Raw genomic sequence first — 22410 nt, 5'->3', positions numbered from 1 at the left:
ATAGCCGTACGAATGGATCAATGGTCTGTGCTGAATGGCTGCAGTTGGGTAGAGGTGGAGATTTGACATGAACACCCTGATTAGCTCCAGAGGGTGAACATCTGGCAGCTTTAACGGCATTTGGCTGGTTGGTAGATGGAACTGCAAGACAACAGAAACATGAGGCAACACTGTGCTCTCAAACATGGGATCTTCAAGGAATTCCTCGCTGAATTCCTGGGGACATTTGTCTTGGTTGTAAGTAAAAGTAAAAAAACAAAACAAATGTAAACAAAATATTTTAATGTATTGCACTTGATACAATGTATTTGTTTATGATGTCTGATGCTGCAGTTGAGCTGTTTTCATCTTTGAGTTGTTGAGGCCCAGAGATGAGTGTGAAGGTCCTGTTTGCTGTGGGTGAAAACTGTTCTTCTCTGTCTCCCTGTTTGTCAGTTGTTTGGCTGTGGCTCAGTTGCTCAGAGCGTCCTGAGCCGAAACACCCTGGGTGAGCCTCTCACCGTCCACATCGGCTTCTCTGTAGGACTGATGATGGCAGTGTATGTGGCCGGTGGCGTGTCAGGTAAATAAAATGTCTTATAGTTTTAAACACTATTGCATTGAATAATTTATTATCTCTGAAGCAGAACTTATCTTACACGAGCCACAACACCCAACTTGCAGTTTTTCACAGTCATCTTGTCAAAACAAATAGTCAGTTTCAGCAATATAGTTATTAACAGTTTGTTGTTTGTATAATCAGCCTCTTGGCTTCTAAGTAATCTGCTGTTTAGCACCACAGACTGATGCACTGAAATAACTCATAGTTAGTGCAGCCACCCTGTGCCGGAACATATTTACAGTCCGACACAATGCACTTCGTATGCATTGTCATCCCAACATTGTTACTCATGCATACCCATCCCATAATATTCTAACTTTATGCCATCCTGTCCGGCCCTGTGCCACCACCACAGCCTCAGTGTCAGCAGGAATGAGCCAGTTTTCTGCCCAGATTCATTGAACATGCACTGACTATTGATTTGTTAGAGCTAGTGCACAGCCTCTCTGGGGTCGTAACCCTGGGCACTAAATGTCCTGAAAACTCAATTGATCATAGCCTGTATTCATCTGTCTACGACAGAGGCCAGACTCAGTCCAAATGAGGGTGTTTGCTTCATCTAAGCAGCAGCTACTTCCAATTATGCATCAAAAGGACCAGGCATTTGATCAAAAGGCATTTCACAGACGGATTTCTAATATGTTTTTAGAAACCAAAAACTAGTGGGATGTGAAGAGAGAACAGAATAATACCTCTTGTTTTTATTACTCTTATAGGTTTAACTATTATTATGTGAACTATTATTTTGCCGCTTTGCTCTTGAACATGCATAACAAAACCATGCACCGCCCCGGGGGCTGCTCCCCTTCTGCTGCCTCTTGTAAAAGTGACAGTCTAACTAATGATGGAGAGGGTATCATGCCAGTCACCCCCACCCACCCACTCTGTGCTTTGTTCTCTATCCCAGGGGGCCATGTGAACCCTGCTGTGTCTCTGGCCATGGTGATTCTGGGCAAACTGAAGATCTGGAAGTTTCCCTTCTATGTTATCGCTCAGTTTTTTGGTGCTTTTGCTGGAGCTGCTGCAGTGTTTGGATTATATTATGGTGAATAAACCTGAATTCTCTTAAACATGTTTATCAAACCACAACAGTTGATTAAGGGCTCAGCATCTCAAAAAAATGAGAAAAGGCTGATAACCACGTGTCTAATTTCTAATAAACATGTAACACGATTTAACAATTTCAGCTGCTGTGCAAAGGTAGAACTGTTTATTTGTCCTCACAGATGCTTTCATGGACTTCACCAATGGGATTCTGTCAGTGACAGGAATCAATGCAACAGGTCACATTTTCGCTTCCTACCCTGCAAGACACCTGTCAGTCCTCGGTGGCTTCATCGATCAGGTGAGCTTTGGTCTCCGTGACCCAATAACCTCCCTTCTATTTATGTGATATTACCCCATCCAGTCTCTTGAAATACTGGGAAGTCTGGCACAACTGGCCAATGCAAAATTGATTGATTGCCCCATTTAGTTAGAGAACACCCCCTCTTTTGCTTAGTTTTAGCTCTAATGACCCATTTTCTGGCATTCATTAGGAGGTGAGATCTGTACTTAACACCATTTTATTTAGTGCAGTGATCCAAAAAATAACATGTCTACCAACTTAAAAACCACATCTGGTGAAGTGTCACTGTTCACATAAGTCTAATTAGTGTGATTGTGCTTATGTTTCCTTTGTCAGCTCTGTGTAATAGTGCTGCCTTCAAGTGAGTTTTTAACAGCACTTAAAACCTACTTTTTCACATATTTATTTAGGGGGAATCAAATGCCAAATAATTTCAATGTAAAAGCTTCGAAAATGTGAATTTAATGTGTTCAGTGTAGCTTCTATGTGTGCATTTGTTTTACTATTAACGTATTATTTGTTTGCACATTAAAAACATGGCTGACATTACCTGCATGCATATATTCAAACATGCAGTATGAACACATGAATGGGAAGTAAACAAACTGGAGCTGCTGTAACCGGTAACCAAAATGAGAGTCTGCTCCTGCAGGTGGTGGGGACAGGTATGCTGGTTTTGTGTATCCTTGCTATCATCGATGGTGGAAACATCGGAGCTCCTAAAGGCATGGAGCCGCTGGCCATCGGTCTGATCCTCATGGCCATCGGTGTGTCCATGGGACTGAACTGTGGGTACCCCCTGAACCCAGCCAGAGACCTGGGACCCCGGCTGTTCACGGCGGTAGCAGGATGGGGGACGGAGGTTTTCAGGTAACTGAGGAACACAGATTTGGATTTGGTTTTTATTGCATCTGCAAGCCCATAGGGCCTTATTTTATATCTACGGTATAATTTCTCACATGTAGTTTATTCAAGGCAAGGATATGATATGTAGTTTGGTTCTTGTGATGATGGTCAGGTGGTTCCTTAAAGAGTGAATTAGTTCCAGTATGCAATCATTTAAAAAACTGATGCATCAATTAGTTAAACAATATAGCAGATAATCTTATAATCGCAACAAATGAGAAATATAAAGAATATGAAATAGACCTATAAAGGGGGGGGGGCCTGGTGGCTCAGTGGTAGAGGATTGGGTTGGGATGCAGAAGGCAGCGGGCTCAAATCCCACCTCACCAGGTGTGGCCCCACCCATCCACCAAGGGCAACCTTCATGCCGGTCCCGAGCCCGGACAAAAAAAAATGGGTGGGTTGAGGCAGGAAGGGCATCCGGCGTAAAAATGTTTCGCTGTGGCAACCCCTGAAGGGACAAGCCGAAAGCCATTGATAAATGAAATAAACCTATAAAGCAGATGTTAAGTAAAGTTTTTGCTGCAATGTAATTTTGAAAGAATAATATGTGTTATTGGTTTATTGTTACCAAAATGTATTTTGTTTGTTGGTATTGTTTATGGAATTGTACACAAATACTTTGGTTTTGCATGGAGATAATACTATTTCAAGCAACTTGATCTTTATCAATAGTAGATGAGAGATTAAACTAGCCATTATTTTGTCACATTGATTTCCTTCTTTAAATTTAACGACTTTAGATTAGATTTAAATATTTATTGAAAGAAACTAAAAACACGTTTTAGTTGGACATGAACCGTGGTGTTACATAATATCACATACACTTGACAGAGGCAGTCGATGCTTGTGAATGATCTGACAAGGATACCAGTGACCTGTAGCTGCCTCTGTGGCAGCCTCTTGAGTGACCACCGATTTTTATTTCACCCTCTTTCTTTTTCTCCTTTCTATCCTTTGCTATACTTCACAGCACTGCAGACTACTGGTGGTGGATCCCTGTGGCGGGGCCCATGGTGGGGGGAGTCGTAGCGGCCGTCCTCTACTACCTGCTTATCGAGCTGCACCACCGCCGCGAGCAGCCTGAGAGGCCCCGTGAGGAGGAGGAAGAGGAAGACGATGAGGAGGATGAGGAGGATGAGGACAGCAGCCTGAAGGACAAGTACGAGATGATCACCATGAGCTAAAACAGACATTGACCTGTGCGACTGTTTTACTGTCAGTAAATGTGACGAAGAGCCAGCATGGCTTCCATCTGTGAGGACAGGCTTCCTCTGTCTGTGTGCTCTCTGTGATAAATTCATTAAAAGCAGAATCGCCTGTACTCATGCTTCTGATTGACTACATTAAATTACAACCTGCAGCTTGGAGACAGTTTTGGCCTGTACAGAAGGTAGAAAACAATAGAAAACAAGTAAGACATTGGACCACAAAACTAAAGCCCATCATCCAAACAAACACTTGACTGTCTGCTTTGCAGTTTAACTGATGTTACATACAAATCTCAGTCCTGTCTGCTACACATTGTTGTAACTTTGTAAATACTGTATTATAGGTATTAGTGGAAAAAGACCATTGATTTGCATGTAGTCATTCAGAAACAAAGGACATTGAAATAATAGTTTAACATGTTGTCAGTTTCTTTTTAGGTTTGCCGCTATTTTCTTTACTGGTTGTGCTGATGTTATCTGTATATTCTCTCTCCTGTCCATTTCACTCAGTTTTGTTTTGTGTACATTAAAGTTTCTACAAACATCCATTTCCTTAAAAGATATTTCGTGTTATCACCAGCAGTCCATTATCTGTTGCATCCATCACAGAAAACTGCAGTTCCACCTGCAGAGTTTGTAGTAATTTTCCTCTCAGCGTTTTCACCATTAGCTTTGTATATTCTCATATTTCGTTGGAATTGCTGCGTAGGCTCTAAAAGCTTAATGTGATAAGGTGAAAGAAGACAATCCCAGCCCTTATGAATCTTTCCAGGAAACCTCATCAGCAGACAAGTAGATTCATTAGCCTCACACTGAACACCTAAACTATCTGTATCGTTTAAGTTTTGATGTTAAAATTGCAGAGGATGATTACACCTCACATTATTCTCTCAGATCATTAGGTTGTAAAATAGTTCTCGTGGGAGCTGATCACTCTTGCTAATGCTCTTGCGAATATCAAGGATGATCTGAGTCACAGTGGGATGTCTTGTTGTATGTGTAAACTCAGGTGGTGTAGAACTCTGAAGCTGTGAAAAAAATTTTCCTCATAAGTAAAATAAAAAGTCAAAGTATAAGTAAGAAATGAAATGCACTCTCTGCTTGAGCAATGGTATTTATACCATAGTGTAAATTCACCCCTTTCAAGTAAAAGTCTGGATCAAAATTTGAATTAAAGATCCCTGCTAGTCTCACATCTGCACCTTCACCTCATTTGAGATGATGCAAATGTTTTTCATTTCAGAAACTTAACTTTTGTATGGCACATGTTATCACAAACTATTTGTGACGTCACAAAATCTTGCTGAAAAAAAGATTTGAGTTGAGCACAAATAACCTTTCCCCCTCAAGCAGATACAACTAAAACTGTATTTAAGTCTCTGCACACAGACATCACTCTGCACCATGAAGCTCAAATATCCACTTCCAATGAAGCATATACAGTATGAATAAATGAAACATACTTCTGAGCAGAGACAGAAAAATGTCCCGCCAGTCACTGTATACTATTATTCATATAGCATTATTGGAATTACATGAAAGTATTTTAATTCATCAGATTGTGTGTTTTGTGTAGTAGATAACAATTGTGCCTGAGTAAACACTGTTTATCCACTGACTTTTGGTCAGCATTTGTCTGTGGCTTCAGGCAAAAGAAGATATGAGGGTCAGTGGCCCCCAGCAGGGAAACAAGCAGCAGCAGGTCCCAGAGACCTGCAGGGTATGTTTATCTGACACCAACCTGTGAGTGAGAGCATGGATCATGTCACTGTCATGTCATGTCATGTACACCACTGCATACACACAGTACACACAGAAAATCTATTTGTGTAGTCTTGTCTTTATCGTGTGCTTTACCTCCCTTCTCGGCTTTAAATGATGTAGGGGTTCTGATTCAGCCAGACTATAAACATTTTCCTAAGAACTAGGTCTCTTTTCTTCTGGGAAATCCCACTGACACTGTCAGCAAGCTCAGTATGAGGAATTCTGTTTCTCCACAGCTTTTACATTCAACTAAACTGATGCTGGCTCTGCTGTGTGGATCGGAGGAACAGACACTAATATCATGGGTAGATCTTTGGTTGTTTTAAGTCTGTTGTTTTTTGGTAATCGTGAGTCTGATTTTGTCATTGTGTGTGTCCTTGGTCATTTGTTGTCTCCTTTAAGTGACTCGATGTCTATTTTTGGAGGCTTTGTTTCTGCTGTTAGTCATTTTGTGTCATTGTATTTGAATTCTGTTTCTGTTTTTGACCACTTAGTGTCTAACGTTGGTCATTTTGTTTCTATTTCTATTTGTTTTCTGTATCCTTAAGGCCTGTATTTGATTGTTTTAGGCCTTCTTTATCCTTTTTGAGTCATTTTGCATTTTTGTATGTCTTTGTGGTCATTTTCAACAGAAAATGTGACCAGTATCCTGACCTCTTGGGCTCCTAAGCCTGTCCACAGAAGGTCTTTCCAGTAATCCATCCATGAGTAAAACTAATGATTAAAAAAGATATTTCATCAGTTGGGCACTTCTTAAAATGAGTAGAAGTAGTTTTCATAAGATATAAAAACTCAAATATGACTGCAACTTCTCAGTATGAAAGGAAAATTATGAAAAGATAGTGACCATTATGCAGTACCGAACAAATAACTGGCAGTTATTTCTTTTTCTGCAGTGTTTCCCTGTTCTTTGTTTTGCTGTCTACGGACTCAGCTGCCCACTGGCGAGAGTGCTGGCTGCCACTCAGTTCGGTCTGGGGGACACTCGCTAAGCCGCGTCCACTATTACAATCATGCTTTGTCAGTGCAAGGAGAGACAAAGGTTACTGCCCACTTATGAGCTGTGACATCAGCTCCTTGCATGTGACACTCTAAGGGTTAGCTAATGACATTACCCTCTCTGCTAGGACGTTGTTTCTGGCACACAGTGGCATCAGCATGAAGAGAACTGTGCGAAAACAGACCACGGCACCAGAAATCAGAACAAATCAACCCATCACCTGCATTATCAGGAAAATATTGAGCCTACACTTGTTGTGGGCGACTGCGCTCGTTCATGTGACAGGATCTGCATTGAAAATCAATAGAAAGCCACATTCCATTGCATGTGCAAATGTGCGCTTCCTGGATCTGACATACACTTCCCTGTGGTGGTTACATCACCAAACATACTCACGAGGAAAAAGGCATCAATAGGTATAGGCACTGAAAAAGAAATGAAACTGTGGATAAAATGTCTTGTGGCAACAGGGAAAAAAGAAGAATCTGATCAGCTTAACTTAATGAAAACATTACTGAGTCCACACATTTGTCTTTCTCAGGTTAAAAGTCATGAGCCATTGCTAAATTACTCTGTGATGTTTGTTATTTGCTGAAGTTGGTGACTCACAGACTGGTCTCAACAATTCGCCTATGGCAGCTGCTCCCTCTGCTGTTGATACCTACAACTGCATGTACAGGACGTGGTTCACTTTAGAGCCAGCTTCCAGAGCCTGTTACTCCAGGAAAAGTATATCAGTAAAGCAAACACCCATCTTCCTACTGCAGTCACTTCATTTGTGTTCCGTACAGTTCATCATTACATCCTATTTTTAAGATCACATTTTGCTATTATGCAGAATTCAAAGGATTTAAGAACATTAACAAAATGGCCAAATGGGTGATATATATAGTGATAAGGTGAATTAAGTGTTATAATTTTTCATAACAATTTCAAGTTAACTTAGAACTGTTAAAAAAACAAGTAAAAACAAGAAATTAAATATTTAACCACTGGGTCATCAGTCAGAGACCTCCGAGCATCAACAGCAAAGTGGGAGCACATTTGGATACTAACAAAGTTTTTGGTTTCAATAAACACAGTTGCTTCTTGTATTTCGTAAGGTTTCTTCATCATGCTCCAGATTTTCATAGTTAATCAGTTTATCCGTTTTTTCTCAATCTCAATGGATAGAAAAACGTGGATTTGCATGTTCTCCCTCATACTTGTGTGGGTTTCCTTTCACGGTCCACAGAAATGCACATTAGTTTAATTGGTGACTTTAAATTGCCTGTAGGTGTGAATGTGACTTTCTTTCTGTGTTGACCCTGAAAGACTGGAGACCTGTACCCCGCCTCTCACCCAGGGACAGATGGCTCAGAATTATTAGTCATAAAAAAAAGAGACCTTTTTAGAGTTTTATACCTTAAACAGTGCAAATATGCAAAAATAAATTACATATACAGTACATAAAAAGGATTTGACATTTTTAATTAAAAACCTTCTTCAGTAATGTGTAAATATTAATGCTCGGAGGTCTCAGACCAAAAGCCTTAATAAATTCATGCCTTATACTTTTGCATGGTCCAGAATCATTTCCTATTTGTCATTTTATTACATTTTATTAGAGATTATACAAAATGGTCCAAAGTTCTGCAGAGGCCAAGATGATATAAAAAAAAAAAAAAAACTCACTGTTTTTAAATGCAATAACACAAATTTACAGTGCAATTTATACATTTATTCTCAGGTTAAGATCGAACTGAAACTGCATCAAAATAACAATGAAAGCAAAACATTGCACACGTTTAAGACAGTAAACAGGGGTCTATTTTATTTCGAACAAGTCTTTTAATTAATGCATTTCAAGTACTCCAAAAATTACATCTCTTTGCACAATACAATTTGAAATTTTTTTTTAGTAAAAATGTTCAAAGTGAACAAAAATTTCCGATACTGTATAAAACACAGTGAACATTAAAATCAAGACAGTAGTATTACTTTTTAATCTTGTGTTCTTTCGGCCTAAATCACCTACAACATTTCAACTCAATTTGGACATTTTCAGTGCACGTTTATCTAAAAACGAGACTACAAAATTAAAAAGAAAGAAAATTTACAGGCATTATTCTTCTGCTCATCTACCCAAACCATGCCACAGGATAACGAAGACAAAAATGAGAATGTAACATTAAGTCCATCACACTGAATTGTTTTTACCATTGATGATGGTGGAGAAAAGTATCAAGCAAAGCAAACTCCAGTTCAACTAGCACATATAAGAACATAAATAACTTAGAAGAGAGGAAACTTTGTCACATGTGAACATCTTTGAACAACTTACTCTCGGATTAGAATAAAAAAACTAAACAGATGTATCAAAATGTAATTTTCATTTTCAAATGAAATGCAAATTTTCGAAGTACTGTACAAGTTTACATGTAAATTCTCCCGGCCTAACTGGTGTGATCCAGCCTGGAAGAGGAAATTTAAAAAGAGCTCCATTTTGTACAGACATGAGTTACAGGATCGGCCAAGCTCCCCAATTCGTCTGGCATAAGAAATAATCCTTTAGCTGTGACACACATTTTTTTATGTCCCCTCAAGAGCACATATGTGAAATCTACGACCATAAGGACATTGTTGTAAGATATATGTTGTGATTAGTATCGCATGCATTCAAACAATTAATGCCAGAATAAAGTAAAAGAAAGAAAAATGTCCTTCGCCAAATATACAACACAAAATCCTGAGCTTTTTGGCATCCACAAACCAAATCATTTTGTTGGTAAAACAATTGCACAGTAACTACTTCACAGGATTCTGCATATCATGACCAGATAACCAAGTCCTCTCAGTGTTATCATTCACCAAACAGACCCTCACTGCAAAAAGGGAAGGAAGGAGACACCTAAGATACCCCCCCACCCGATTCCAAGCAAAGAACAAAAACCCAATCACAACTCCATTTATTCCATTTAGTGTGGCTGCAGAAAACTTGCAGGTGCTTCCTGTTTTTTATGAGAGCTGCACACAAAGATCACATCTATGAAAACTCACACTGAGGCCTGCACTCATGAGCTCTTAAGGGGATTCAGTCAATGATGAGATCTGGTCAGGAGAAAACTGCAGGTAATTTAAAAAAAAACAAAACAACCAAAAATCAACTCAAACAGCTGCTTGTCTCCGTTGAAACTATGATCACACAGAGGAATGTGTTAGTGAATAGTTTAAATACTGCTGCATCTGCATTACACTGCTCCTTCCAGCTGTTGTAAGACTAACAATAATAGCTGTCAAAGTAAAACGTGTTGAATGACATACAAACATTACAGACCTTGGTCAATTAATAGTCACATTTAATAAATGCGTCTGCATGCCCACATTGAAAAGTTCTTAGATTTCCTATCTTGAAGAATAATAGAATGATTTAATCTTACTTTTTTGTACATCCACACTGGAGTTGTTTTTTTTTTTTTTTTTTTTTATTTATTAATTTCCACACTCATGTAAAGTACCTCTGTTACATGGCACACTCTCACATCTAAACTAAGCCACAGCAGCCTTCAATTTTCCTTATCTTCACATCTGAACAGGTAGAATCTTCATTAGCTTCAGTTAGTGGTTATTCATTCTTCATTATCAAAAACAAATGGGTAGAGACAATAAATGGTGTACCAAACTAGGTGATTTCTTTTTGTTCCCTTAACTTTATACTGTCATCTAGTTTGTTACACAACATGAGCAAAACATTATGTTAGCAAGACAATAAAAAAAAAAAAAAAAAAGAAAAGAAAAAGGACCTTGAACAAAGAAGGCTAAAAGTACGATATGATGACCTTGTTCAAATTTGAAACCGACTGATCTAATAGTAGTGACAGAGATCCACCTGACTGGACGACTGTAACGAGAACTCAAAGGCCTGGAATCCTCAACAGCAACATCCAAGGAACTCATCACATCCATCATTCCTTCATTTATGTGTTAAGAGTCCTGAGAGCACTAACCAAAAAAAAACAAACAAACAAAAAAACAAAAAGTGAAGAATTACACATTTACAGTAGAAGAAGGTTTGTTTTCACTTATGATACACTAAATATGTACAGTCACATGCAGAACACAGTCTGCACGAGAGACCAGAGCCTGTGTCTTTTGCCATTAGACATGTGTAAATCACAAAAGTGCTGCAAATCCCCACTGTGTTTTCTTATTCCTGGCGAAAGAAAAACACGGAACAATTCACCAGCAGCATGGGCGTGTCACTCAAGAAGACATTGCAATAGGAAAAAAAAATAAAAAAAATTAAAATACAAACAAAAACAAAACACATCACAGAATGCACTAAAGCTACACGTGATTCCTTAACTCCTTGGCACTCCTTAGAAAGAAAAAGAAAAAAAAAAGGGTGGAAAAAGATGCTAGATCGTACTGCACTGGAAATGGCTGATGGTCGAGTCCACTCCACAAAGAATCAATCGAGTTGCTAGATAGTGTTTTCTCTTTTGCGCGTGTCCGTTTTGTCTGTAGATGGAGGAGATGATGATGACTAACAACCATGTCAGGCTTTTCTTTGGATGGAGTGACGCTTTTGTTTCCCACTGTAGGCACAAGGAGGAGCCAAGGCATTGGGGGAAGGGGGGGTGGGGGGTGTGGGGGCAGGATCTCAGCGTCTCATCTGGCCCATCTGATAGTTCTCTCTGGGCTGACGGTGGTGCCTCTGGGGCTGTGCCTGCCGCTGAGGCTGCCTCTGGGGTTGTCGCTGACCACCATGACCGGCGTGGCCGGCGTGGCCACCGTGGCCGTGCTGGTGGGAATGCGGGTGCTGAGACTGTTGCACCTGTGAGTTAGCATGCTGCTGTGCTCTTCGCCTCTTCAAAGTGCCTGTCAAGAGAAGGGATGTTAGAGAAGTTTATTAAAAGTCAGACTATGAGCTCTGCAGGATGCACAAAACACAAGCATTCCACTGTTGAGTACAGAACAGATGGAAATGTGACGACTAACTAAGCTGGGACTCAGGGTCTCTTCAGTGCCTCCATACTGAATACTAAGAGTTTAAAATATGTCTGTCAGAGTAAAAGATGAAACTATAGAAAATTATTATATAAATGAATACAGTACTTCTAATAGCTAACAAAAATATGTATCCATGTAACAGGGTAATAGAATAAAGAATATTATACTAAAGAATAATTTTGGGCATTTTCTAAATGAATCACATTGTCCAAATTGACCATGCCAAGGCTAATAAAAACTATGAATGCTCTCTACTCACAGACCATTAGGTGACATATGTCTTCATTCCAAATTGTGTGGTCTTGGTCAGCCAATCCAGACAAATGACCAAACGTGAATAGAGAAGATTCATTGTTTGTTTTTAGCATCTATGTGATGAATTAATTGAGTAAACCTACTGTATCCTTTAAGATCATTACTGTCAGGAGGTGGTGTCCGTGTGCATGTTTTAAGTTTGTCACGTTAATACAATGACGAAACATCTGGACCTACCTGGTAGTGGTTTGGGAGGGGGAAGTTTGGGGTTACTGCTCGGTGTGTGCACACTACAGATTTTAATAAACCCAGCCATGAGCATGATGAGTGCAATACCCATCAATAGCACTGCCCACCAATGACCCTAGAAAAGCACATGAAGCACAAATCACATAAATCAACACAAAATATTTCATGATAGGTCATATAGTAAGAATCAAGAAGTCAATACATACCACAATCCACTCTGCAATGTTCTCATAGAGCTCTGGGTTGAAGATGGCCTTCTTTAGCCTGGCAAGTGGTCCATCTGCATCCACCAGACGGCACTTCATGAACACGTCACAGTAGCCCTTGAAGTCATTGCAAGGTGAGCCGGCTGGCAGCGTGGTCACTTTTTTATTAAAAAAACGGGCCAGGCGCTCTGATCCAGTGCTACTGCAAGTGTTGGGATTCACTGTGGAGATGAGTCACAGTCAGTACCATTCAATTAAGAAGAAAAAATACCCTAAGCATGTTTTTTAGAAGGAAAAAACAACAACACACAAAACAATTATCGAGGTGGGGAAAAGGTAAATGACTCACTCTTCTCCATGCAGCACACGTGGCAAAGCTCAGTCTCATCTTTGCCATCTTGGCTGGCACAGGTGCACGCCTCAAGTCCATACTTCTCACAGATGGAGCCAGAGCAGCCCTGCGGGGGTGGAGCATGAGGATAGGCGAGATCAAACACTGACTGGTATGAAGATGAAGTTGCTATAACAACCAGTTTGTCCAGGTTTAAAGTCTTCAGCCACTCACCCCGTTGAGGCAGACTTGGGTCTCTCCGTGGCAAGCTGTGAAGTTGGCCTTTGGCTCAGAGGTTGGGCACTGGGCACCAGCTCCATTGCACATGCCCTGGTGAGCGCACTCTGACTCGTCTCTGCACTTCTCATTACGACCCTTGTAAGTGCAATCATGAGTACAACAAGGGCCCTGGCTTGGACTAGCAGCAGTAAAAAGACAAAGGTTGAGTCAGGAACGATTAGCGGGCTGATCCTCCTGTGAGGAGGCAAAGAAAAACTAAAAATAAAAGCCACATCTACCTGCAGACTTTGTTGGGCTTTAATTTGCACTTCTTATTGTCAGCCTGGTTGGCATCATAGCAGCACTGGTCCCTGCACTGATCACTGTAGCCACAGTCACACTCCTCTCCTGGCTCCACCAGGCCGTTACCACAAATGGGCTGGCCAGACTCTGGGAAAGGAAAAATAAACATTGCATCTGGTCTCCAAAATCTAAAACATTTTCTGTCAAACTGTGACTTCTTGTTTGACTTTCTGAAATTTAATATAAAAACATAAAAGAGGTCTCGTCAAAAAAGAAATAAATACTGTTTTAGGTGAATTACTTGTCAAAACAGGGAAACAAAATCTAAGTGCTCAGAAAGAAAAGTAACCTTGTCCAGAAACACCTTCATTAGCGTGTTGGTAAATAGGTCAACTCAAGCTTCTATATGACTGGCATAATGTAGTAATAGATAAGTTAGTTTGATTGATAATTGTTTTGTTATGTTGCTGATTTAAAAGAAACAAAGAAAAATCACAAACATTCCACCATATGTCAAACACTGTAAAAAACAATAATACTGGGCTCATACCAGTAAAGCCAGACTTGTGATGGATTTTGTCAACTGGATGTACTCGCCAACAACAGCACCCACACTCATATGAAAGGGCGACAACCTGAACACTACTGTGATCTCTGTTCACGAGTGAGACAATGCCCCGTATAAACCTTTAAGTTAATAATCTAATATTCAGCACAAACAGTAAAACATACCGACAAAGCAGTTGCTCCTCTTTTTTTCCAGCACCTGGCTGATGTTGCGAATGCTACAGATTGAGAATTTATTGTTGTTGAGCTTATCTCCTGATGTGGCTCTAGCATACATGATATAATTGCCCTTCTCTTTCTTGTCTTGGCTCTTGGATTCTCCTGGGGTGCACTCAGATCCAGAGTCGTGCTGCAAGTAAGAAGGGGTGGGGGGGGTTGTAGAACAGGTTAAAGGAACAAGGGACAAAGAGCAAGAGCCCCTATTAAATTCCTTCTGTGGAAATGTGGCACATCGAAGTAACTCACCGGGGAGCCAAAGTTGTGTCCTACTTCATGTGCAAAAGTGATGTGGGAGACTTTAGGAGGCACGTGGGAGGCATAGTTCTGTACAGTGATTATACCAGTGTTGAGAGACTTCTTTTTCCCATCTGAGTAGAGCTTGCTTTTTTCACAGATGCCTCCAGAGCTCCCTGAATATTAAAAAAAAAAAAAAACACAAGTTGGAACAAACCTTTTTCAAAATCACAGTTAAAAAAAACACATGAAGGATTTAACTCATTAAGGAATAGAAATTTGATTAATGTCATGAGATCTATTCAATTAGCACTGATGAATTAACACCTAAAATCAAAACATAATTAACCAGATTTATCAACATGCTTGCAGTTTAAAATAAAAAAAAATATTTGCCATCATAAAGAGGAAGCACAAAACCTTACACTATAAAGTTTTAATCTCACGTAAAGTATGTGGCACAGAAAAAAGTTGCAGTTACTATATTACTGGTCCACATCAGTAACACAGCAGAGACAATATATGGGAATTGGAATATTATAAAACCCTGCAAATTAATTAAATATCTAAAGTTGCTATTACAGTAGCCATCATACGATTCAGTCATCAAACCAAAGTCACACTAATTTGACTTTTTAAATCATAAATTCTTTGCTAGAATAATCTATTCAAACAAGAATGGGTGTCTCTAATATTGTAGGACCCAATAGAGAGAATGTTAGATATTGGATGATGCCTTAAAATGTCTTTATTTGTTAAGTTTATTTATTTCTTGTGTTACAAATGGGGCCTAATACTAATGACACATCAACTTATGTTTCCGTACCTGAGGGGGCTCCAACCCAGGCCAGACCCAGCACCCCATCATCAAAGTCTCTGTCGGTGAAAACATAAGCCAAGCAGTAGTCATCATGGTTCTGTTCCGAGTTCAGCTCTAGAAATTTCTCCACGCCAATGTTGGCAAAGCGGAACGGGTTGGACCTGTCCCTCTCATCATTGGTAGTGTTTATCTACAGGAGAGAATTATGCTGAGTTCAGAGGCAGAACAGTGAATGAATAAAAAATGAATACTTCAAATCAACAACACTCACCCTGATCCTTTTCACCATGAAGCTGATGTTGCGAATACCCATAAAGTCTGTGCCCTGATATATAGCATCGATGGCCTTCACATGACTGGAGATCTGAGAGAAAAAGACATAATCCTAAATCATCCAACTACCAGATTCAATGCATGCAGTATGCAATGTATATATAGCATGGTCTCAAGATCTCAGCCAGCCCCCAGAACAGTGTGACAGTATGGAATATGTCCATTGAGAACTCATTAATGCCATAAACCCATTTTTAATTCTGTATAAATTTATATAGCTTAATCAATTATTCAATTAGAAATATCTTCCTTCATTGAACTGGCTGTACATTGTTGGTTACTGATGCTAGATTTAGGCTCAATATGAAGAGATTGGCAATGTTGTCGTAAAACTAAAAAAAGTAAAAGCTTGGAATTGCACAATTGTGTAAATCTAATTTTAATTGCACCACACTGGCATGTGTCAAGTGAGTGGCAGGGGCTGTGCATTACCTGTGCAATGACAGCCTCTCTGGTCTTATAGTACTTGTAGAAGAGGTGGTCTGTCTGAATGAAAAGCTGGCAGGTGTTTTTCTCAGCCTGGGCCATCCTCTTCTTCCTCAGCAGCATGGGGCCATTAGAGTCTTTTTCAGTGTGGAGCTCCTGGTGTAAAAGGCACAAGAGCTGGAGTGTAGGAAATTGTTCAATACTTTTACAGCATATATACAGCACATTGCATTTTCAAAAACATTGTGGCTAAATAAAATAATGCCTGGTATTTTTAGGCTACAGATTTGCAGCTGCAATATGTTTATCAACTACAGCTCTAAAAGAATTGTGTATACGTGTGTGTACATCACATAGAAGAATATGACGGTTAGACGATTCTACCTACAAAGAAATAGCAAGTAAAAAAACCCAAATTCCACTAATTTAAATAAAACCTATTCTGAAACATTTTTAGATTATTTTATTTAAAACAAGGATTTCCAAAGCCCAACTAACCCAAAGTGGCTCATTGAAAGCTAAATACTGAATGTCAGTTTACGTTTGGTATAAGTTTGTGCTGTGAGAAGGGCTCTATGTGTCCAAGTTTAATTAGACATGTTGCTTTATACTTGTTTGACATTACATGTTGAGAAGTCGCATTGTCACTTTTTTCATAGCCTCAAACAGTCAATATTCTGATTATTATAGACATTTGCAAGCTCATTTTATTACTGTCTACAATTGTAACGTAGAGGTAGGTATAACACCTTCAGTAAAGTACAATGTTTTTTGCTGGTACTGAGGTGAGTTACTAATAAGTAATGTAGACATCCATTAATTGAACATTGAGACTGGCTGCAACATAAAACTGCACACAAAGACCTAAAACGACACATTGGTATCTCTGAAATAGAAAACAAAATCTCTCACTTCATCCAATGCTGTCACGGTTTATTGTTGCGTGTGCTGTAGTTCACCTTGGGTTGCTCCTCCACAGCAGAAGCTTGGTACTTCTTCATCTTTTCAAACACGGAGCTATCAGCACACCCTCCCTCTCGGCCATACTTGTGCGGGTAGTCTGAGTGAGAGAGGCAGACACAACACTGTTAGGATTATGGGAGACAATGTTAGCTACTTAACCCCCTGAGTCACTCTATTTCTGGCACTATTCATGATCAGCTAATGGATGTACTTACACGCCACTTGAGCCTAGCTTTGCTATGTGAGCTGTTACTTTTCTGTCGCTCTCATTAGCGATTCCTCTCACATTTCTGTTTAATTTGCCCCTTAGCCACATACTATATGTACACAGATGATTTGAAATTACAGGGTGCCAGTGTAGTGAAGTGTGCTCAGTGCTCACTATCAGTACCAACATTGTAAAGACCACTTAAATGAGCCAGTACCCCGAGAGAAAAATTGTGTTACTCAGTTAATGAGCACCCTGGGTATCTCTGCTCCCTGGGGAAAAAAAAAAGAATTCACACTAGCCTGCTTCTATCAGCTCAGCTGCCCTAACCTTGCACTTTCTTGATCACACATTTACATATGTGTGCATCCAATTACAAACACTCAATGATTAGAAGGAGAAAAAAAAGCTGTCAAAGCATTTGTGTAGTGGAAGTTAGTGAGAACTCACGTATGTCATCTTCATGGTAGATGACAGAGTGGAATGGCACATCTCTTCCCTCCAGGTATCTCTCTGCAGGCTCCACATAGTAGGTGCCGTGATAGCCCTGAATGAAGCCCTCAAACTTACCATCCACAATAGAGCCATGAGTCAGAGTATCTTTCTCACCTGAAAATTCAAATTACAATGGTACTGGAGTCAGACAATTCACACAAGGTCAGCAATTAAAAATCTCAGAAACAGAAAATAAATAACAATGCCCCGGGCCACATTACGGCTTACATTATTAAGAAATTAGTTCAGTCAAATTAGAAGAAGTCTCACCATAGATTTCTCCAGTGTAGATATGAGAGGTGTCATAAGGAATCTCTCCTCCTGAAACTTCCACCTTCAAATCTTGGGAAAACAAAGTGGTATCTCGCTTCATTCGTAAATTAAAATGCCTATAATTAAAGAAATACACAAAAACACATTTGAACATGAAAATACTGGTTACAATGTGGGACAAGTGAATTATCTATATAGCAATGCGTTCTTTGAAGATCCAATTCTGTCTCCAGATTTAGTCATGCTGCAGAGTGTGTGCCTACAGATTTGGCTGTGTACCTGAATTTGGCCTCACTTTGGGAGGTGAGCAATATTTACCATTTGGAAAATGGACAATGCAAATAAAAAAGGTGGGAAAGGTGAAAGCATAGGCAGGGCTTTCCAGAAAGCTGCTTTCTGCTGCAGAAAGTAAATGAATTTAGGGGCATGCTGATCAAACATATGGCATGGAAACAAAGATAATACAATGGACTTACACGGGGCTCTTATTGACGGTTTTAACTGTTCTGTTGGTCAGTGCACAGTAGCTAAATTAATACTGAAAAAAGCTGAGGCTTTGTAAAATCTTGATATGAAACACCGCATAACAACATACAAATCTTCGTCCTGCATGTGCACATTAACTAGTGAATCACAGCTGTACTTTGCTATAACTTGGTCTCAGGAGGAAAATGTAAAATACACAAAGACCAATTAGCAGTAAAATATCATATTTCAGACATCTTTCCTTTAGATTAAGCCGTGGGAAGTGAAAGGTAGGAATTTGAGCCGTGTCTCTATCTTTGTCATGAATTCAAAACAAAACGAAGCTGCAACACTCCTGCTTATCAAAGAAACAGACATCTTCCTTGCCGTGTGCTTGTTTACACAGCTCCTATTGTTCTTTTCCTTATTAGACAGCCATAGAGTTTGAAAACAGCAGGCCCTGCTACAGGCAGGACAATCTACAGCCTTTGCCAAGCTCCCAGCCAGATGGTCTTGACTTTGTCATGGTGAGTACAGACACTTTCCACCAAACAACACCTCTTCAAAATACTGCATGTAGAACTATGACTGGTAATACTGTATATGTAGCTATCCATTGATCAAGTAAACCTTGTAGACACTCCCACCTTGGTATCATGCCTACAGAAACGCCCTGAAAATACCCAAACAATCACAGAGCTAACTAACATTGAAACAGTTTCTATTTTACCTTACCTGCATGTTTTTCAACTGTTGTGAGAAGTCTGAACAAAAGTGCAGCAATTGATAATTATTTTTGTGATTCCTTAACCTTGTGTAAAACAGAAAAATGCATCCATATATTATTCAATGCCCTTATCCTGCAAAGGGTTGCAGGGGTGCTTAAGCTTGGTCCCAGTCAGTGCCTGTCGATTTCAGGCTTGACACACTGTATAGAGACTAACAAAGACCGACAGCAATCCACACTCACATTCACACCTATGACAATTTCAGAGTCACCAATTATACTAACTACATGCCTTTGAAGTGTGGGAAAGCCAAAGAAATAGCCAAAGAAATCCCTCAAAATTCAAAATGCATCTTCAAATAGCTTGTATTGGCAGACAAAAAGCATTAACCTAAAATGCATGAACTAGATTGACCAATTTTCTGTCAATTCACAGTTTTAGTTTCAATGGATACAAGGGTCTTAAGAAAAAGAAACACACACACAGCTGAGATTTAAAATATTTCCTCACCACAGAGTTTATGTGATGCCCCTAACGCGGTGATTCCATAAACCAGGATTAAATGTAAACAACTTTCAATTACAATGAAAATCTCTGCTACAGCTGATCTCCACCTTTAATCCTAAACAATGTGGGCGTATGGGGTAAGCATTGCAAATATACATGCAGGGCAAGTAAAAAGATAGACGAGGAGACATAGAAATAGAAAAATCCAAACCAAAATTTTCCTCTAGTTCAATATCTGGGAAAAACTGACAAACCTTCCATGGGCATGAAACTCTAAATGGAGAAACTTGTCTTCGTGAGAGAGTGCTCTCTTGGCTCTTTGATGCTTGCTGTGAATAAGCTCTGTGTCGTAGGACAGGCCTTCATAGTGACGGATGTACTTGTTCAGAGGATTTCTGTAGTGTCCTGTAAAGAACAGAGGAAACTTTGTTATCAACAAAAACAAGGAAAATAACTGAGAGTATGACAACCCAGATGTCCAACGTGCATGGTACAATATTTTAATTATTTAGTCATTGATGTTATATGTATACACATGTACTGTATATAAACAAAAATATAATTTGTTTATGCAGTGTATGTATTTAAAAACCTATTAAACCAAAATAAAGAACATACAAAAAGTGAACATAAAATTTTGCATCCGCAAGGTTCTAACAGCGTTGGCACCACAGCGTATATAACACTGACTATTCATAGCAGAAAGCAGATAACACTTGTTTTTGTATGGTATGCATGTGTTAGGATAATTCAGGTTCCTTATAAATGGATGATCAGTCAGACATTTGACAACAAGGATTAAACTGATGGAAACTGACAGCAAACTAGTATGGTATGTGTTTTCAAATTCAGCTAAATCTATTTAAGTCAAATGGATGCCAGCTTTGGAGCCGTGCTCAACAACAGCCCCCAGCGTCACAGTATAATTATTTTGCCACCAGAAGAGTGGGTGGTGGGCTCGAAGCAAAAAGATTCTCGAGCATCTCCAACCATTTCACCAACTGCTTCACACTCAAAAGCAGTCTGACAAAGTGCATTTAAGACAGAGCAGTTATTTTGTTTAGGCCATTTAATCCCTTCTAAAATGTACTTCTATTTTAGATCTCCCACAACATATGAACCAAACAAACAAAAAAAAAGTATTTTCAGTAAATACAGAATATGTAATTAGTACTCTCTGACAGGTAATTATGCCTGACTAGTGAGCCATAAATTACAGGATTCAATGTAACTGTGTAAAAAAGCTGGGTAAAGTAGACCAAGCCTCTGCTAGCTTTCCATTCATGTGCATTATGAAATATTTAGGTTCTAACATTAAATTTTTCATTGGGGTGACTATGAGAAGTAAAGGCCGCGGCTATTCTTCAACACCATCTTCAAAACACACGATTTAAGTAAATTACTTAAATCCTACAACAAATATGACACACAGAACAAACACACAACTTTCAACATTTGTGTCTCAAAAGCACATAGGATTTATACTATTACATGAAGCACAAACTGTACGCGTCCTGTCTTACACACTATATGGCCCAGTTAAGTGTGAGAATTTAATTTGTATTTTTACCAGTTGGACATGGGATCCAGTTTGAGATGAAAAGTAATGCTAAAGATATTGCAAATAATATATAGGAACAATGGAAGTCAGTAAGACGGATTTTTCAACCATCTGATCCACAGTCGTTGCGGGTAATGGTAACATAAAGGTTATTTTACTTGAAGAATATTGAGAAAAGATTAACACAGCAGTGACCAGTGAGAAAAGACAAAAATCAAACTATGTCAGCAAACATAAAAACTTGTATTTTATATATTGTAAAATCAAAGATCAAAGTAACATAATGTCAACCTATGAACTTTGTATATTTGGCAAATCGTTAACGTTAGCGACTAAAGCGGTCGCTAGCACAAAGCTAACGGTCCGTTCAGAGTCGGTATCACCATCTTCTCATAACAATGGCTGTCGCCGCTACTCGCACCTTAACAACAAAACCGACGCAAACCGCACAACAAAAGCAGTGACAACATGCAGAAATAACTCAGCAACGTCGCTTTATTTCAATCAACTGCACGAATCAGAGTCAGCTTTGACGCTATATGGCATTTGTTTGCTAGAAGCACAACGGTAAAAAGGCTGCAGGTCTCTTCACAACAACCAGGCCCTGCTGATCCCTTCTGCTAGCTAACGGGCTACCAGCCTTTCTGCACCTCTCAGCCGCTGCTTCATGCATTCAGAACAGCTTGGAATGTTTTCTCTGAAAACGCCTTACTCACCTTGGGTGTAATCTAGTAAATACACGAAGAGAAAAACTTTAAGAAGCATATCGGATATATCCATTGTTATAGCATTGATGCCGTTTTCACTTTGTTGTCCTACTTAGACAGGCGCAGACGCCCTATGTGTTTATTGCAGCTTCCTCTCATCGCCTCCTCTCTCCAACGCCGTGACGTCAGACGCAGGGAACCTTGGCATCCCTTCCCCCAAACGCGCCCATGATCCAGGAGTGCAGTTTACATCAGTTTCTACCATTGCAGAAACGTTCAAAATGAGGAAAATACAATCACGTTTTTCAGTTCACTTTTAATCGTGGACAGTACTATAGTGTAAGTACTGTACCTAAAAAGGCTTTTTGGTATTGTTACTTGTCACTTTACTGTTGTTATGTTGGGTAGTCATTTTAAACAAGGCCACATTTCCAAAAAGTGAGCTGAACACATGCAGGAGAAATTATTTAAAATCCAAATGGTCTGGTCTCTCTTCTGTTTTTCCCCCCCGTGTTTTGT

The 22410-nt window shown here is 39.5% G+C and overlaps 2 protein-coding genes and 1 long non-coding RNA gene across 4 annotated transcripts; 2 read left to right on the top strand and 1 right to left on the bottom strand.

Annotated features, from left to right (window-relative positions):
- Nucleotides 1-6: 6 nt before the first annotated feature.
- LOC137126018 (aquaporin-9-like) lies at nucleotides 7-4616 on the top strand. The gene is made up of 6 exons (XM_067502397.1): nucleotides 7-237; nucleotides 436-562; nucleotides 1509-1646; nucleotides 1828-1946; nucleotides 2602-2819; nucleotides 3829-4616. The coding sequence occupies exons 1-6, from the start codon at nucleotides 136-138 to the stop codon at nucleotides 4040-4042; spliced, it is 918 nt and encodes a 305-aa protein (XP_067358498.1). The 5' UTR covers nucleotides 7-135; the 3' UTR covers nucleotides 4043-4616.
- Nucleotides 4617-5847: 1231 nt separating this feature from the next.
- On the top strand, nucleotides 5848-8504 carry LOC137125315 (uncharacterized). The gene is made up of 2 exons (XR_010914125.1): nucleotides 5848-6135; nucleotides 6727-8504. It is a non-coding gene; the product is annotated as an uncharacterized lncRNA (long non-coding RNA).
- A 136-nt stretch (nucleotides 8505-8640) lies between these two features.
- On the bottom strand, nucleotides 8641-22062 carry LOC137125313 (disintegrin and metalloproteinase domain-containing protein 10-like). 2 transcript variants are annotated; one of them, XM_067500583.1, is made up of 16 exons: nucleotides 21901-22062; nucleotides 19878-20028; nucleotides 17921-18039; nucleotides 17606-17764; nucleotides 16944-17044; nucleotides 15991-16161; nucleotides 15497-15589; nucleotides 15232-15415; nucleotides 14418-14581; nucleotides 14118-14301; nucleotides 13382-13532; nucleotides 13098-13281; nucleotides 12882-12990; nucleotides 12533-12753; nucleotides 12315-12441; nucleotides 8641-11690 (listed from the first exon to the last, which is right to left on the bottom strand). In XM_067500583.1, exons 1-16 carry the CDS (start codon nucleotides 21962-21964, stop codon nucleotides 11473-11475), a joined length of 2400 nt encoding a protein of 799 aa, XP_067356684.1. In that variant the 5' UTR covers nucleotides 21965-22062; the 3' UTR covers nucleotides 8641-11472. The 2 variants fall into 2 exon arrangements, with proteins under 2 accessions (XP_067356684.1, XP_067356686.1); XM_067500585.1 differs by having other exon boundaries at nucleotides 15991-16140.
- Between the last annotated feature and the right edge of the window lie 348 nt (nucleotides 22063-22410).

This window comes from Channa argus, chromosome 4 (assembly GCF_033026475.1).
Source record: "Channa argus isolate prfri chromosome 4, Channa argus male v1.0, whole genome shotgun sequence".
Lineage (NCBI taxonomy): Eukaryota > Metazoa > Chordata > Actinopteri > Anabantiformes > Channidae > Channa > Channa argus.
Note: the sequence above shows the minus strand (reverse complement) of the source record. Positions and strands in the feature narration are given on the sequence as shown.